The sequence below is a fragment of the Euleptes europaea genome, chromosome 18, assembly GCF_029931775.1.
Source record: "Euleptes europaea isolate rEulEur1 chromosome 18, rEulEur1.hap1, whole genome shotgun sequence".
Classification (NCBI taxonomy): Eukaryota; Metazoa; Chordata; class Lepidosauria; order Squamata; family Sphaerodactylidae; genus Euleptes; species Euleptes europaea.
In genome coordinates, this window is record NC_079329.1 from 22620779 (window position 1) to 22636345 (window position 15567).

Below are 15567 nucleotides of genomic sequence, written 5' to 3' on the forward strand. Positions count from 1 at the left end.
ATGACATGACCAAAATACGATAGCCTCAGTTTAGTCATTTTAGCTTCTAGGGTCAGTTTAGGCTTGATTTGATCTATAACCCACTGATTTGTTTTTTTTGGCAGTCCACAGAATCTGTAACACTCTCCCCCAACACCACATTTCAAAGGAATCTACTTTCTTCCTATCAGCTTTCTTCACTGTCCAGCTTTCACACCCATACATAGTAGTAGGGAATACGATGGCATTAATTAATCTAGTCTTGGTGGCCAGTGACACATCCTTACACTTCAAAATATTTTCTAGCTCCTTCATGGCTGCCTTTCCTAGTCTCAATCTCCTTCTGATTTCTTGGCTGCAGTCTTCCATATGGTTGATGGTAGAGCCAAGGAATAGAAAGTCTTGAACCATTTCAATTTCCTCACTGTCAACCTTAAAGTTGTGTAATTCTCCTGTAGTCATTACTTTTGTTTTCTTGATGTTCAGCTGTAGTCCTGCTTTGGCACTTTCTCTTTTAACTTTCAGCAGTAGTCGTTTCAAATCTTCACTATTTTCTGCCAATAATGTAGTGTCATCAGCATATGATGACACTACCTCCTTAGGCTGCCACAAATTGAAGGACCCTCTTCCACATAGCGTTAATCAAAGAACTAGGAAAGAGAAAGGGTGTGTGTGTGTGTGTGTGTGTAGGGTCTCTTAAAGTGTTTGATGCACAACTCTCCTGAGACCCGTTCTCCCCCCTCCTGGACCCAGGTGCCTTGGGGCTTCATCATGAGGAAGTTCTTCATAGAATCATAGAGTTGGAAGGGACCACCAGGGTCATCTAGTCCAACCCTCTGTACAATGCAGGAAATTCACAACTACCTCCCCTCCCCACACCCCCAGTGACCCCTACTCCATGCCCAGAAGATGGTCAAGATGCCCTCCCTCTCATCATCTGCCTAAAGCCATAGAATCTGCATTGCTGGCAGATGGCCATCTAGCCTCTGCTTAAAACCCTCCACGGAAGGAGAGATCACCAGCTCCCGAGGAAGCCTGTTCCACTGAAGAACTGCTCTAACTGTTAGAAAATTCTTCCTAATGTCTAGACGGAAACTCTTTCGATTGAAGGTCTTGATCTGAGGTACTTCCTGCTGAATGGCAGCTTAGCAGATGCAGTTGCCATTTGGGCACAATGACTCCTTCACTGGTTGTCCTAATTTCTCTGGATCTGACCAGAATGGGGGTAGTCAACTTGAAGTGCAGGTTGCCACCATTTTCCTGATCAAGATCACCCTTTACAAGCTGCTTTTCTCACTGCAAGAGCAAGATATCTTTCTTTTCCTTGCAGGGAGAAAAGTTGCTTGGCAGGGAATTTGAGATAATGGCTCACAGAAAGGTGTTTCATCACCAACATAGAATCGCAAAGTTGGAAGGGGCCATACAGGCCATCTAGTCCAACCCCGTGCTTAATGCAGGATCTACCTAGAGCATCTCTGACAAGTGCTTGTCCAGCCTCTGCTTAAAGACTGCCAGTGAGGGGGAGCTCGCCACCCCCCTAGGTAGCCGATTCCACTGTCAAACAACTCTTATTGTAAAAAACATTTTCCTAATTTCCAGCCAATACCTTTCCGACATAGTGGATTTTAATTTGCATCAGGACTCAATACAGGAGGAAGTCTGCTTCTAGTACAAGGCACAGGCCTTGAACATGTGAAATGATGGTTACAAATGAGCACTTTCACACATGCCAAATAATGCACTTTCAATCCACTTTCAGTACACTTTAACCATCGTTTGCAAGTGGATTTTGCCAATTCACACAGTAAAATCCAGCTTCAAAGTGGATTGAAAGTGGATTGAAAATGCATTATTCAGCATGTGCAAAAGTGCCCAAAAACAGTGCTTGAGGAGAGCATTTCCCTTGCCACTGAAGAAGCCCCAGCATGGCCTTAAAAATCTGAGGCCGAGCTTTCAAGAAAAAGGGGAAAGGGAGCTTCTTTCTCTTGAGAAACGCATCGCTGGAAAAGACACTGGATCCCAGATTGGTACCTGTTGTTTCAACGATCCCCTCAAGGATGACCACGATTTCAAACTGCTCACTCCTGAGGGATCTTTGTGACAGGGCAAAGAAAGGGCTCTTCTCGTTGATCTCGTGACAGATGGTTAGGGGTGAAACGAGGAACAGTTGGTCTGCCCCGGTTCCGAATCCAACATCTAGTTCGCACTGGTCTAGTGGCAGGAATTCGCCTTCTGGTGTCTGTCGTGACTAAAGATAGACGGAGAGGAGAAAATCCCAGTGAGTAAAGAACAGATCTTCAGTTGCCAAGGAGTACAAATTTGTCCTGCCTGGTGAACAGTTCTGGAGAACTCGACAGCTTGCATGTTATATATTATTTTCAAAATTTATATCCCAACTTTGTGCCCTCACAAGGGGCTCCAAGGCAGTTAACATGTTAAAACATACATAAAATCAAATGTTAAAACCAAACAAACAACCACACATTATTAAAACAATTAAAACCATTGCAAAAATACATACAAAGACATCAAAACAACAATTAAAACATTGGGCAGGAAGGAGGGATCACTGAGGGATCGCCTAACGAAACAAAAATGTCTTCACCTCCTGTGAACATCCCATTGTTGTGTGATAGTTTGGCTAGGCCTATTCAAAAGGGGTTACATGCTTATATGGTTTTTCAGGTTTTTCTGTGAACCAATACAGCAACCCACAACCTTTTTCATCCCCTTACTTACAAGACAATATAAAATCTTTTAAATTCAACATTTCAACATGTAAATGGGTGCATGTGTGTAGGAACGTACATGTGCGCCAGTGCTCAGCTATGGTGAGTAAAACTGGTGTAGTGGTTAAGAGTCGTGGACGCTAATCTGGAGAACTGGGTTTGATTCCCCACTCGTCCTCATGAGCGGCAGACTCTAATCTGGTGAACTGGGTTGGTTTCCCCACTCCTTCATTTGAAGCCTGCTGGTAACCTTGGGCTAGTCACAGCTCTCTCAGAACTCTCTCAGCCTCCCCTACCTCACAAGGTGTCTGTTGTGGGGAGAGGAAGGGAAGGCAATTGTAAGCTGCTTTGAAACTCCTTAATGGTAGAGAAAAAGGGGGTATAAAGACTTCTTCTTCTTCCTCTTCTTCCTCCTCCTCCTCCTCCTTCCTTATCAAGGGAAAGGGCTATTGAATTCACAGGACCCGAGTAAACCTGCCACCAACATTCCTGTAAGCAGTGTTTGCTACAATTAGGCAGCTACAATTTTGTGAAGGACAACCAGTTATTTCTCGAAACGTTGATCAGTCCTAGGACAAATATTCCAGTGGGCCCCTTTCAGTACTCTATGAGGCTCTTGAGAATGGTGCTCTTAAAAAAAAAATTCTATGAGCTTTTTTGAAATTGCCTGAAATTCACTTCTGTACTAGAATAATAGTTGGAAGGGACCACCAGGGTCATCTAGTCCAACCTCCTGCACAATGCAGGAAATTCATAACTGCCTCCCCCACACACACACCACCAGTGACCCCTACTCCATGCCCTGAAGATGGCCAAGATGCCCTCCCTCTCATCATTTGCTTAAGGTCATACAATCAGCATTGCTGACAGATGGCCACCTAGCCTCTGCTTAAAAACCTCCAGGGAAGGAGAGCTTACCACCTCCTGCGGAAGCCTGTTCCACTGAGGAACTGCTCTAGCTGTTAGAAAGTTCTTCCTAATACGTGCAAGAGATAAGAATTTGAGTTCACACATGCCAGCTTCCCCCCTCCCCTTTACTCTCTCTTTCTTTTTCTCCACACAATCCCTCCCACCTGTCCCTGGAGGAAAGGCTCACGTTGAGAAACATCAGCTGCGCTCACAGCAGTTCTTTGGATTGTGGTTACTGGAGGGGTGGGGAGTGTTGCTGCCATTGCAAGAATCGCCGCTGGATATATTTGCGGTGATTAGCTGAAGAAATTAGCAAGGTGTCTACAGTAGATATGAGCAGAACTGCTTTTACAGAATTGAGAGGAAGACGGAAAAAGGCTAATGAAGGGGGGGGACAGAACAATAGCCGAGATGAGAGATCGAGCTTGAGACACCCATCCAAACAGAAGCAAGATGCATTTGAAGGGAGCGAAAATCAGCTGTGTTTGAGCATAACCAAACGCTCGGGTCTCTCTGGCCATTTATGCAGGGGAGGTTTCGCCTTGGATTTGCCGCTCTCTAGATGCACATTTTCCCCATCCAAATTCTCAAAACTCAACAATAAGTTCCCATGCAGAGTTTTGAGAGTTTTGAGTCTTGTTTGTGGCTTCCTAGAGGCACCTGGTTGGCCACTGTGTGAACAGACTGCTGGACTTGATGGGCCTTGGTCTGATCCAGCAGGGCCTTTCTGATGTTCTTATGAGAATTCAGATGGGGAAAATGTGCATCTAGAGAGCGGTAAATCCAAGGCGAAACCTCCCGTGCATAAATGGCCTCTCTGCTTCGCTCCGCCACAAAAGCACCCATGCGCCACGCTGGCCTCTATCGAATCAGACATGCGTTTCCCCCGCCTGGGTCACGGTTTGGCTATGTCATCTTTATTAACGAAGATGTCAATTCCGGTTCCTTTGCGAAATGATGCTGCGGGTCGTCTGCTAACCCAAAGTGACGTTGTGAGCTCCAATAGCCACAGGGCAATTTCGTCGACTTATTTATTTATTTGAGGGGACTGGTTTCCCGGTGGCTGATGAGAGCGGCTAAGAATGATGGCTGAGGGCCTTTCAAAAGCGGTCCGAGACAGCATGCCTCATTACAGCTCGACTGCCGGAGAAACCCTCCTCTCTACAAGCTGCAGAAAGAAGGACAAGTTGAGTTCCTAGCCTGTTCACCAGACTTGGGAATGGGGAAGATACCGATGAAAGTAATTTCTAGAAACAGCATCATGTCTTAATGCGACATTGCCACCATCGTGACACACTGAGCCATGTGGTTATTGTAAATCTTCCCATTTATCCAAACTCCTGGTTAGCGCTCCAGTGCACCAATGGTCACCCAACAGGTGCTTCCCAGATGTGAGATTGTTGCTACCCGGAGGCACAAAATGGGGTCAGGAACTGAGGAGCAAGAAGAAGAAGAGTTGGTTTTTATATGCCGACTTTCTATACCTTTTAAAGAGAATCAAACCGGCTGACAATCACCTTCCCTTCCTCTCCCCACAACAGACATTCGGTGAGGTAGGTGGGGCTGAGAGGAATTCGGAGAGAACTGTGACTGGCCCAAGATCACCCAGCAGGCTTCATGTGGAGGAGAAGAAGAGTTGGTTTTTATATGCTGACTTTCTCTACCACTTAAGGGAGACTCAAACCAGCTTATGATCGCCTTCCCCTCCCCACAACAGACACCCTGTGAGGTAGGTGGGGCTGAGAGAGTGCGACTGGCCCAAGGTCACCCAGCTGGCTTCATGTGTAGGAGCGGGGAAACCAATCCAGTTCACCAGATTAGCCTTCGCCACTCATGTGGAGGAATGGGGAATCAAACCCGGCTCTCCAGATCAGAGTCCATCGCTCCAAACCACAACACCATATGCCAGGAGTGGGGAAACCAACCCAGTTCATCAGATTAGAGTCCACCATTCATGTGGAGGAGTGGGGAATCAAACCTGGTTCTCCAGATTAGAGTCTACTGCCCTTAATCACCACACCATGCTGGCTCTCATTGTGTTAAAAAAACCAAACTCTGCAGAAATCAATGTATCATTCCCCACCCAGCAAGGCAGTGGGGAAAAAGCAGCTTCAGGGGAGGAGGTGTTGATTTTTGAGCAGGAGAACTGCCTGAGGGGGAAAGGGCTAAAAAAGAAAAGAAAATGTTGGGGGTAGCTGACTTGCAACTCATCATTATACTGGCAGGGAAGGACGTGAGGAGGATTTTGCTGGTTTATGGGTAGCAAGTTAGTAGGAGCTGAGTTCCATCTGGGCCAAGTTTGTCATTTTCTCCTTCCAGGCAAGAAGAGGAAGACGACAACAAAGACGAAGACGAAGAGTTGGGTTTTATATGCCAACTTTCTCTACCACTTAAGGGAGACTTAAACCGGCTTACAATCACCTTCCCTTCCCCTCCCCACAACAGACACCTTGGGCAGGTGGGTCTGAGAGAGCTCTAAGAGAGCTGTGACTAGCCCAAGGTCACCCAGCTGGCTTCGTGTGTAGGAGTGGGGAAACAAATCCAGTTCACCAGATTAGCCTCCGCCGCTCATGTGGGGGAGTGGGGAATCAAACCCGGTTCTCCAGATCAGAGTCCGCCGCTCCAAACCACCTCTCTTAACCACTACAGCATGCTGACTCTTTTAGGATGGGTGAGGCCAGAGGTATAGGCTCCAGGACAGGAGCCAAAGTACTCTGGGGCCTGTGGTAGGCAGCCTGGAACCACCCAGAGAAGTTTGTGTTTTCCTTTACTTGTTTAAATGGCTTTGTGTGGAATTTTCTGTAAGCCGCTTTGGGGTCCCTTCGGGGAGACAGAGATGCTCCAGGAAATAAATTGCGCATAGCTCAGCCCTGAGGAATCACAAAAACCCTTCTGAGCCAAGGGTGAGGGAAAGGACAAGTCAGGGACATGGCAACCAGGAGAAGGAGCCAAAGGGAGGGAAAGGAGGGTATAAGGAACGAGGAAGGAATCAGCACAGGCAGCCGTTCAGACAAACAGCTGATGCAGCCACTGCGGGCTGACTTGACATATGTCTGCACACTCTTGACGCATCGCCAAGCCCAAGAATGAGATCACAGCTGCCCTCCTCAGGGAGGACTCGGAGCTTGTACCGAGGCCCGAATCTGCCTGAAAGTCACACCCACGGTCCCAGCTGCCTTTACTCCGACAACTTATTTTGCACCGTTTAATCTATTTCCAGGATCTTTGTCCTAAAACGGAAGAACATTTAGCAGAAGTCGGGGAACGGAGGCCACTGCAGATTCTCCAGAGGTGCTTATTTAATAGGGTTTGGACTTTTACGATAAATGACGTCCCCTCGGACACCAGCGAAGCTTTGCTCCAAACAGCCTGCATCAGCTGGAGAGGAGGGAGCCAAAATTAGAGAGGTGGTAGAAAGAGACAGAGGCTGTTTCCACACAGGGGGCACCAAAATGCACCCCCCCCAACCATGGTGGCAGCAGCAAGCTGGCTGGGAACAGCTGCCCCATTGTGGCATCCTGGGTTGAAAAGGATTCCCCCAAGAGCGCCTCCCAGGACGTTGGCGCAGGACGCCGGTGGGAGGCCAAGCCGGTGTCCGCGGGCCGCTTTGCCGCTGCAATCCAATGGGCGGCGCAAGTAGCACAACGCCGGCGTCCATGCCAGTTTGCACGTGCAAGTGGCACGGACGCTGGCGCAGGGGGCTTCCTAAGCCCATTCGGCCCCCAAGCTCAGGAATGGGCTGTATGTATATGGTGGCTGCCAGCCAATCTTTCAGTGCACACGTGCACGTGAGAGAATCAGGAGACAGGTGATATAAGAGGTGAGAGATAGAGGCGGGCCGGAGGATTTATCAAGGTCTGTGTGTGTGTGACATATAGGGGGGGAGGGAAGAAAGAAAGAGATTCTTGCACAGTCTGTTTATAGCCTGGGGCAGGGGAAGGTTCTCTGCATTAGAATTTGCCAGCCAAAATCACTGCCTGCAGGCATCTTGTTATTTTATTTATTATACAGGCTTTCTGTGCATGCTTTCACTAGTGACGGTAGGAAAGAATCCTTTTTGCGTCTCAATCTTTTTGTAATGGATGCACATAACAGCTCTTTTTTTTGCTTCAAAAGATGGGGTGGGGGAGAAGCCTCTTTAATTCAAATAATCTCCAAGCGGCATGAACAATTTTCTTATTTCTGTGGAAATCCAGAGAGGAGCCTTCTGCACTTATATCACTGGCTGGTTGTAAAAGCACAAATGGCGTGCGGGAGGGGGGCTTCCCTGGATCTAGATTCAGAGCCTCCCTAGCCTCCCCCCCCCCCATTAATAAAACAGCAGTAGCTGTTTGGGGAAGAGCTAAATCAGCCCCCCCCCCCAATCTTCTCTCTATACAGCTGATTGGTGCTATCATTATCTAACCTGGACATATAGCTTGTGATCAGGGCAAGGGATTACAAGTGCATACAAATCATTTGTTTTGCTGTATTAAAATGGAGCACCCAGGCTATTGTTGTGAAGCCTGAACCTCTCCTGGACTATAAAATGGTGTCCCTTAGGATGGAGGTCTGAGAGATTCAGCCAAAGGCTGCATGAAAGACTATATTTTAAAGGGGGGGTGGCATTGAAGAAGAAGAAGAAGAAGAGTTGGTTTTGATATGCTGCCTTTCTCTACCACTTAAGGAAGAATCAAACCGGCCTACAATCACCTTCCCTTCCCCTCCCCACAACAGACACCCTGTGAGGTAGGTGAGGCTGAGGGAGCGTGAAGAGAGCTGTGACTAGCCCAAGGTCACCCTGCATAAATTACAAGCAGGGATTTTGTGATGGCATGCACCCATACTAAGTACCTGCACCCTTTTGGGGGGCTGTCCCAACTAGTCCTGATCCTGATGCACTGGCCTGCACCTGGAGGCTGGGGACTCCGATGTTGTCTACAGGTGTGAGGGGAAAATGACATTGCAGAGGCTTCTAAGTGCTAAGAACTTCCTACAACCAGGAAACCAGCAGAATGGCCAAAGGCTTTTCTTCCTGAGGTGATAGATTTCTGCTTGCAGGAAACCCTTCGCACAAGGAGAAGCATTGCAAAGTGGTAGACTCTTCCCTCCCGCATCTAACTGTGCAATGCTACCGTCTTGAACATGTGAAGCTGCCATATACTGAATGAGACCCTTGGGGCTGTGGCTCAGTGGCAGAGCATCTGCTTGGTATGCAGAAGGTCCAGGTTCAATCCCCGGAATCTCCAGTTAAAGGGACTGGGCAGGTAGGCGATGGGAAAGACCCCTGCCTGAGACCCTGGAGAGCAGCTGCCGGTCTGAGTAGACAGTACTGACTTTGATGGACCAAGGGTCTGATTCAGTAGAAGGCAGCTTCATATGCTCATGCGCTCAAAGTCTGACCTGCAGTAGTTGTCCAGGGTCTCAGATAGAGGTTTTCCACATCACCTACTTGCCTGGTCCCTTTCAACTGGAGATGCTGGGGATTGAACCTGGGACCTTCTGCATGCCAAACAGATTCTCTACCACTGAGCCACAATCCCTCCCCATTCCCCAGCCTGCCCCAGCAGCAAAAAGTAGGGGGTGAGCTGGGGAGCTCCGCCCCGAGCCAGCTTATGGGGGGAAAGTGTTCCCACCCAAAGCATGCAGATGCCTGGCTCGTCCCAGGGGTGCTCCGAAGGGGAGCTGAGCCGCTGGAATCCGGCAGCGTGATAAGCCTAATCTCCCTGCATAGCTCGGCAGAGAAACGTGGTCGAGGCTTCGGCTCTGCTAATCAGGTGTGGGAGAGGAGCGGCTGGGCGTTGTTGGCTGGCAGCTGAGTTGGGAAGGGAGAGAGGCGCAGATGCGTGTGCCTGCGCACGTGTGGGGCACCTCTCTCCCTCTCTTCCGGGAGGCTTCCTCGTTTCTGCAAAGGGAAGGGACAAGGCCCAGGCATGCCTGTGGGGTTGCCAGCTCTAGGATGGGAAATACCTGGAGATTTTTGGGGTGGAGCCTGAGGAGGTTTGGGGAGGGACTTCAGTGAGGTATAATGCCCTAGTGTCCGCCTTCCAAAGCGGTCATTTTCTCTAGATGAACTGATAGGGTTGCCATCTTCCAGGTACTAGCTGGCGACCTCCTGCTATTACAACTGATCTCCAGCCAATAAGAGATCAGTTCAGCTGGAGAAAAGGGCTGCTTTGCCAACTGGACTCTATGGCATTGAAGCCCCTCCCCTCTCCAAACCCTGCCCTCCTCAGGCTCCGCCCCAAAAACCTCCCGCTGGCGGCGAAGAGGCAACCCTATGAACTGATCTTTTCCCCTGGGAGATCAGTTGTAATTGTGGGAGATCTCCAGCTGCCAGATGGCAATCCTATTCACCTGGGATTTTCTGCTCTGTGCCTCTGTGAACACATGAAGCTGCCTTCTACTGAATCAGACCCTTGATCCATCAAAGTCAGTGTTGTCTACTCAGACCGGCAGCAGCTCTCCGGGTCTCAAGCAGAGGTCTTTTGCATCACCTACTTGCCTGGTCCCTTTAACTGGAGATGCCAGGGATTGAACTTGGGACCTTCTGCATGCCAAGCAGATGCTCTACCACTGAGCCACGGCCCCTCCCTGCGTGGTCATCTGAACATGTGCCAGTCGCCTTTCCTTGGATAGGGAGACCACAAGCAGCCTTAACATTAAGCTCAGCCTGTAACTGTTGCCCGGGCTGCCCTGCGCTTCTCTTTGGCTGTCCTTTTCCAGATCTTGTCAGTGGGAGAGGCTGCTTTTCCGGCCTTGCCCTCCAATTTGTAGAATCAGAGATGCCCAAGAGGGTCAAACCAGACCTGAGGCTGAGGGGTTTTTCTGCATGGGTTTCTGAGGCCTTTCTTTAAATAGGAGGCATGCAGGGACTAATAGTTTTCTTTTGCCCCAGAAGGTCGGACCATAACCAATGGGTTGAAGTTAAATCGAAAGAGTTTCCAGCTAAACATTAGGAAGAACTTCCTAACAGTTCGAGCGTTTCCTCAGTGGAACAGGCTTCCTCGGGAGGTGGTAGGCTCTCCATCTTCGGAGGTTTTTAAGCAGAGGCTAGATGGCCATCTGTCAGCAATGCTGATTCTGTGACCTTAGGCAGATCATGAGAGGGAGGGCAGGAAGGTTTGCATCAGTGTTTGGCTCTCATGGCCCTTCTTGCATGCCCAGGGTAGTGCCGATTGCCACTTTGGGGTAAGGAAGCAATTTTTCTCCAGGCCAGATTGGCCAGGGATCCTGGAGGGTTGTTTTTTTTTTTTTTTTTGCCATCTTCAGGGCAAGGAGTAGAGGTCGCTGGGTGTGTGGAGGGAAGTAGTTGTGAATTTCCTGCATTGTGCAGGGGGTTGGACTAGATGTCCCTAGTGGTCCCTTCCAACTCTGATTCTATGATTCTGGAATTATTGTAGCCACGGGGAAAAATCCTGGCGATTTTGTTGTTGTTCACAAAATAGTAATTGGGGGGGAAATTGAAACATATGCCATACTTAGCAACCCAAGCCTTATTTTACTGCTTGGACACTATAAATACTCATCTGTATCTTAATTAGTATATAAAATTGGAACATTTATGAAATTATAAAGTATAAGTGCTCGTTTACAAATAAAATGGCGAGGATAAGTCTTGGAGACAGCTGCAATCTGCTGTACCCTGTGCGGCTTGAGCCCATGAATCTTAGTTTTTAGGTTATCTGTGAGGTATGACAAAATAAATGTTGGAAATAGAAAGCACGGATTTGTAGTGAACCGATGTACTATTTGCACAGATGCTCTTGTGAACTCACACAGTAGTTCGAGTGACATATTCGAACAGCCAGTTAAACTTGATAATACTGAATGATTATTATCATACTCACTATAGCATATTAGGTAAGGTAGGTAAGGGTCCCCTGTTTAAGCGCCGGGTCATTCCTGACCCGTGGGGTGATGTCACATCCCGACGTTTATTAGGCAGACTTTGTTTATGGGGTGGTTTGCCAGAGCCTTCCCTAGTCATCTTCCCTTTACCCCCAGCAAGCTGGGTACTCATTTGACCGACTTCGGAAGGATGGAAGGCTGAGTCAACCTTGAGCCGGCTACCTGAAACCGACTTCCGTCGGGATCGAACTCAGGTCGTGAGCAGAGCTTGGACTGCAGTACTGCAGCTTACCACTCTGCGCCACGGGGCTCTTGACATAGCATATTAATTGTAGACAAAAATAAGTCACACTTGGACGTGTCCTTGGAGACCAGGATCAGGATAATCCATACTATGTTATTTGCTGTTAATATATACGGGTGGGAAAATTGGACAATGAAGAAAGCTGGCAGGGAGAAAACTGATCCATTTGAAAGGTGGTGTTGGAGGAGAATCTTACGGATACCATGGATCGCCAAAAACACAAATAAGTGGGTTCTAGATTAAATCAACCCTGAGTTCTCCCTAGAGGCTAAAATTATGAAACTGAGGCTATCGTACTTTCGTCACATTGTGAGAAGACAAGAGTCACTGGAAAAGACAATAATGCTAGGAAAAGTGGAAGGCAGCAGGAAAAGAGGAAGACTCAATATGAGATAATTGATTGACTCCATAAAGCAAGCCACGGCCCTCAGTTTGCAAGACCAGAGCAAGGATGTTACTGACAGGATATTTTGGAGGTCATTAATTAATAAGGTCGTTGTAAGTTTGAAACGCTTTGACGGCACATAACACATACACATGCTTAAAATTATGTTGACCGCAGTATACAGAGGAATTATAACTCCCTAAAATTATGTGTGTGTGTGTGTGTGAAGTGCCGCCAAGTTGCAGCCGACTTATGACAACCCAGCATGGCTTTCAAGGCAAGAGACTAACAGAGGTGGTTTGCCAGTGCCTCCCTCTGCACAGCAATCGTGGTCTTCCTTGGTGGTCTCCCATCCAAGTACTAACCAGGGCTGACCCTGCTTAGCTTCTGAGATCAGGCTAGCCTGGGCCATCCAGGTCAGGGCCCCTAACATTGTACGCGCATAGTAACACAACATGGTGACCGCAGGTATCAGGAGGACAGTGGGCAGTGTATACTTCTGTCATTTTTGTGGTTGATAGGCTTTTATGGTGCATGGTTGTAAACATCTAAAGAGGTCTAATGTTTTGCTAATATAACTTTCACCGAAATCACAAACGCTCTTTGCATGTAGTTCAGCGCACAGCAGATTATCACAGAGCAAATGAATATCCTTTACAGCAGAGAAGAGAAACGTGTCATGTGAGGTGTTGTTGATGCTGCGACTAGAAGCGCGAGAATAAGGTCTGACAGAGGGGGTGTCCCGAGGGGATGTATTCCCCCCCCCCAACATAATTCAGTGTTGTTTAAATCCCAGCTCAGGGCTGCATGGTTCCCCAGCTGTCACATTTCAGCCTCACAACAGTCCTGTGAGGTAGGTCAGGGTGCGAGAGGGGATATAACTGGCCTGGGGTTCCCTTGAGAAAACTGTGGGGTTGTCATAAGTCAGCTGTGACTGGATGGCACTTTTCACCACCGCCAATTATCTGCCTCCAGGCTACTAGACACCTTCGTACCTTTCGATGCACGTAGTCACTGTTTTGTGTGGAGCGGGGACAGCCCTAGACACCTTCATGTGTTTCTGTGTTCCTTGTCGTCAAGTCGCTTCTGACTCATGGTGACCCTGTAAATCAATGTCCTCCAAATAGGGTTGCCAACTGCCAGGTAGTAGCAGGAGATCTCCTGCTAATTCAACTGATCTCCAGCCGATAGAGATCAGTTCACCTGGAGAAAAATGGCTGCTTTGGCAATTGGACTCTATGGCATTGAAGTCCCTCCCCTCCCCAAACCCCGCCCAGGCTCCGCCCCAAAGATCTCCCGCCAGTGGCGAAGAGGGACCTGGTAACCCTACCTCCAAAACGTCCTATCTTTAACAGCCTTGCTCAAGTCTTGCAAATTGAGGGCCATGACTTCCTTTATAGTAGTGGTTCCCATACTTTTCGGGAGGCCCCTCGGTTCCACAAACTCAACCCCAGCGCCCCTACCCTATCCTATAAAGAGTATTATTCAAAATAGGGGTTTGCATGACTCACGAAAGAAGATAATAACAATAAAATTTCAAAACAGTAACCATTAATTGCACATCTTTTCAAAATCAAATTAAAACGTTTTAGTTGAAAATTATTCAACAAAACTGATGAACTTGATCCAGTGGTACCAGCTCTTCAAAGTCTGGAAAAAAAATTCTGATAGTTTCCACCAAATTTGACAGCATGGTGCCATAGCTTGATCTATTGTAAATTAGTGAACAACACAGTTGAAGGGCCCCACCTCTAGCGCCCCCCCCCACTGCCCTCTTGCCTCTTAGTGCCCCCTAGGTAATCCCACCGCCCCCCAGGGGGTGGTACTGCCCACTTTGGGAACCACTGCTTTATAGAGTCAATCCGTCTCATGTTGGGTCTTCCTCTTTTGCTGCTGCCTTCCACTTTTCTTAGCACAATTGTCACCTTCATACCTAATGTAAACCTCACTGACTTGCCCAGGTTCATGGAACCCCTAAGATGACCCCCAGGATTCTGGGTGTCCTCTCCACTTCCAGCAGCCCTGGAGATATGAGCCACACTAAACACCGGACCCTCGTGATTACCGAAATGACACGGAAGACCGGGCACAGATTGTCAAGTTTGCCTTGCTGCCGTAGAAGCTACAAACTTGACTTCTAAAAAAAAAATCAACACCCGAAGAGTTTGCCAAATCGAGGCTGCAGCAAACTGCAGCAGTGCACAAACTGCGCACAAACGCACCCTGCCTGGTCTGTGACCTTCAAGGAAGCCGTGTGGAGGGGTCCCGTCAAAGGTGGCCCAACACCCCCTGCGCACCTCTCGGCTGGTGTGATCTGACAAAAGCCAGAGCTCAGTGGCCCAGCCGGGGATTGCCTTTGATAGTCAAAGTGCTCAGGTTGGATCTGGGCCCATGTCGGAGAACGGCTTGTTCTGCGGATGCAGGAACTTGCGAAGACACAGCCGAGAGAGGCGAGAGACAGCTTGCGGCGCTTCCTACTCTGAGGCTGGGCTGCAGCAGGGGAAAGCGCTTGCCAAAAGCAACCAGGGATGGCTGGCCACCCTTTCCCCCCCAAATGTCAACCCCCTCCCAGAATGAATGGACCTCGGAATCAGAATAAGCAGACTAGTGTGGTGTGCTGGTTAGAGTGTCTGAGAGACCCAGGATCGAATCCCATACTCTGCCATGGAAGCTCGCTGGAGGACTGCATGGGCCAGTTGGAACTGGGGACTCTGATCTGGAGAACCGGGTTTGATTCCCCACTCCTCCACGTGAAGGAGAAGAAGAGCTGGTTTTTATATGCCAACTTTCTCTCCCACTTAAGGAAGAATCAAACCGGCTTACAATCACCTTCCCTTCCCCTCCCCACAACAGACACCCTGTGAGGTAGGTGGCGCTGAGAGAGCTGTGACTAGCCCAAGGTCACCCAGCTGGCTTCATATGTAGGAGTGGAGAAACAAATCCAGTTCCCCAGATTAGCATCCGCTGCTCATGTGTAAGAGTGGGGAATCAAGCCCAGTTCTCCAGATTAGACTCCATTGCTCCAAACCACCACTCTTAATCACTACACCATGCTGGCACATGAGCGGCGGAGGCTAATCCGGTGAACTGGATTTGTTTCCCCACTCGTACACACGGGAAAAAACAGCTTTGGAAAAAAACGGAAAACAACCTGGTTTTCCCCCAATTTTTCCGGTTTTTTTCCAGGCCTTCCCATCTCTAGTCTCAGCTCTCTTCGAGCTTCTCAGCCTCACCTACCTTACAGGGTATCTGTTAAGGGGAGGGGGAGGGAAGGGGATTGTAAGCCGGTTTGAGGCTCACAAAGTAGAGAAAGTCGGCATTTAAAAACCAACTCTTTTTCTCTAAATAAATGCTGCAGAGAATGCATGCTGAAGACTGCTTAAGAGAAAAAGACCCTGTTGATCATTATTCTTGTCAAGTATGATAATTTG

The 15567-nt window shown here is 48.5% G+C and overlaps 1 protein-coding gene across 1 annotated transcript in view; it reads right to left on the reverse strand.

Moving 5' to 3' along the window:
* The window catches only part of LOC130489465 (G protein-activated inward rectifier potassium channel 1-like), a 33570-nt gene that overhangs the window by 9539 nt on the left and 8464 nt on the right, over nt 1-15567 (reverse strand). The window contains exon 2 of the mRNA XM_056863189.1: nt 2011-2227. Coding sequence (XP_056719167.1) covers nt 2011-2227 — 217 coding nt within the window. The remainder of the gene's footprint in view (nt 1-2010; nt 2228-15567) is intronic.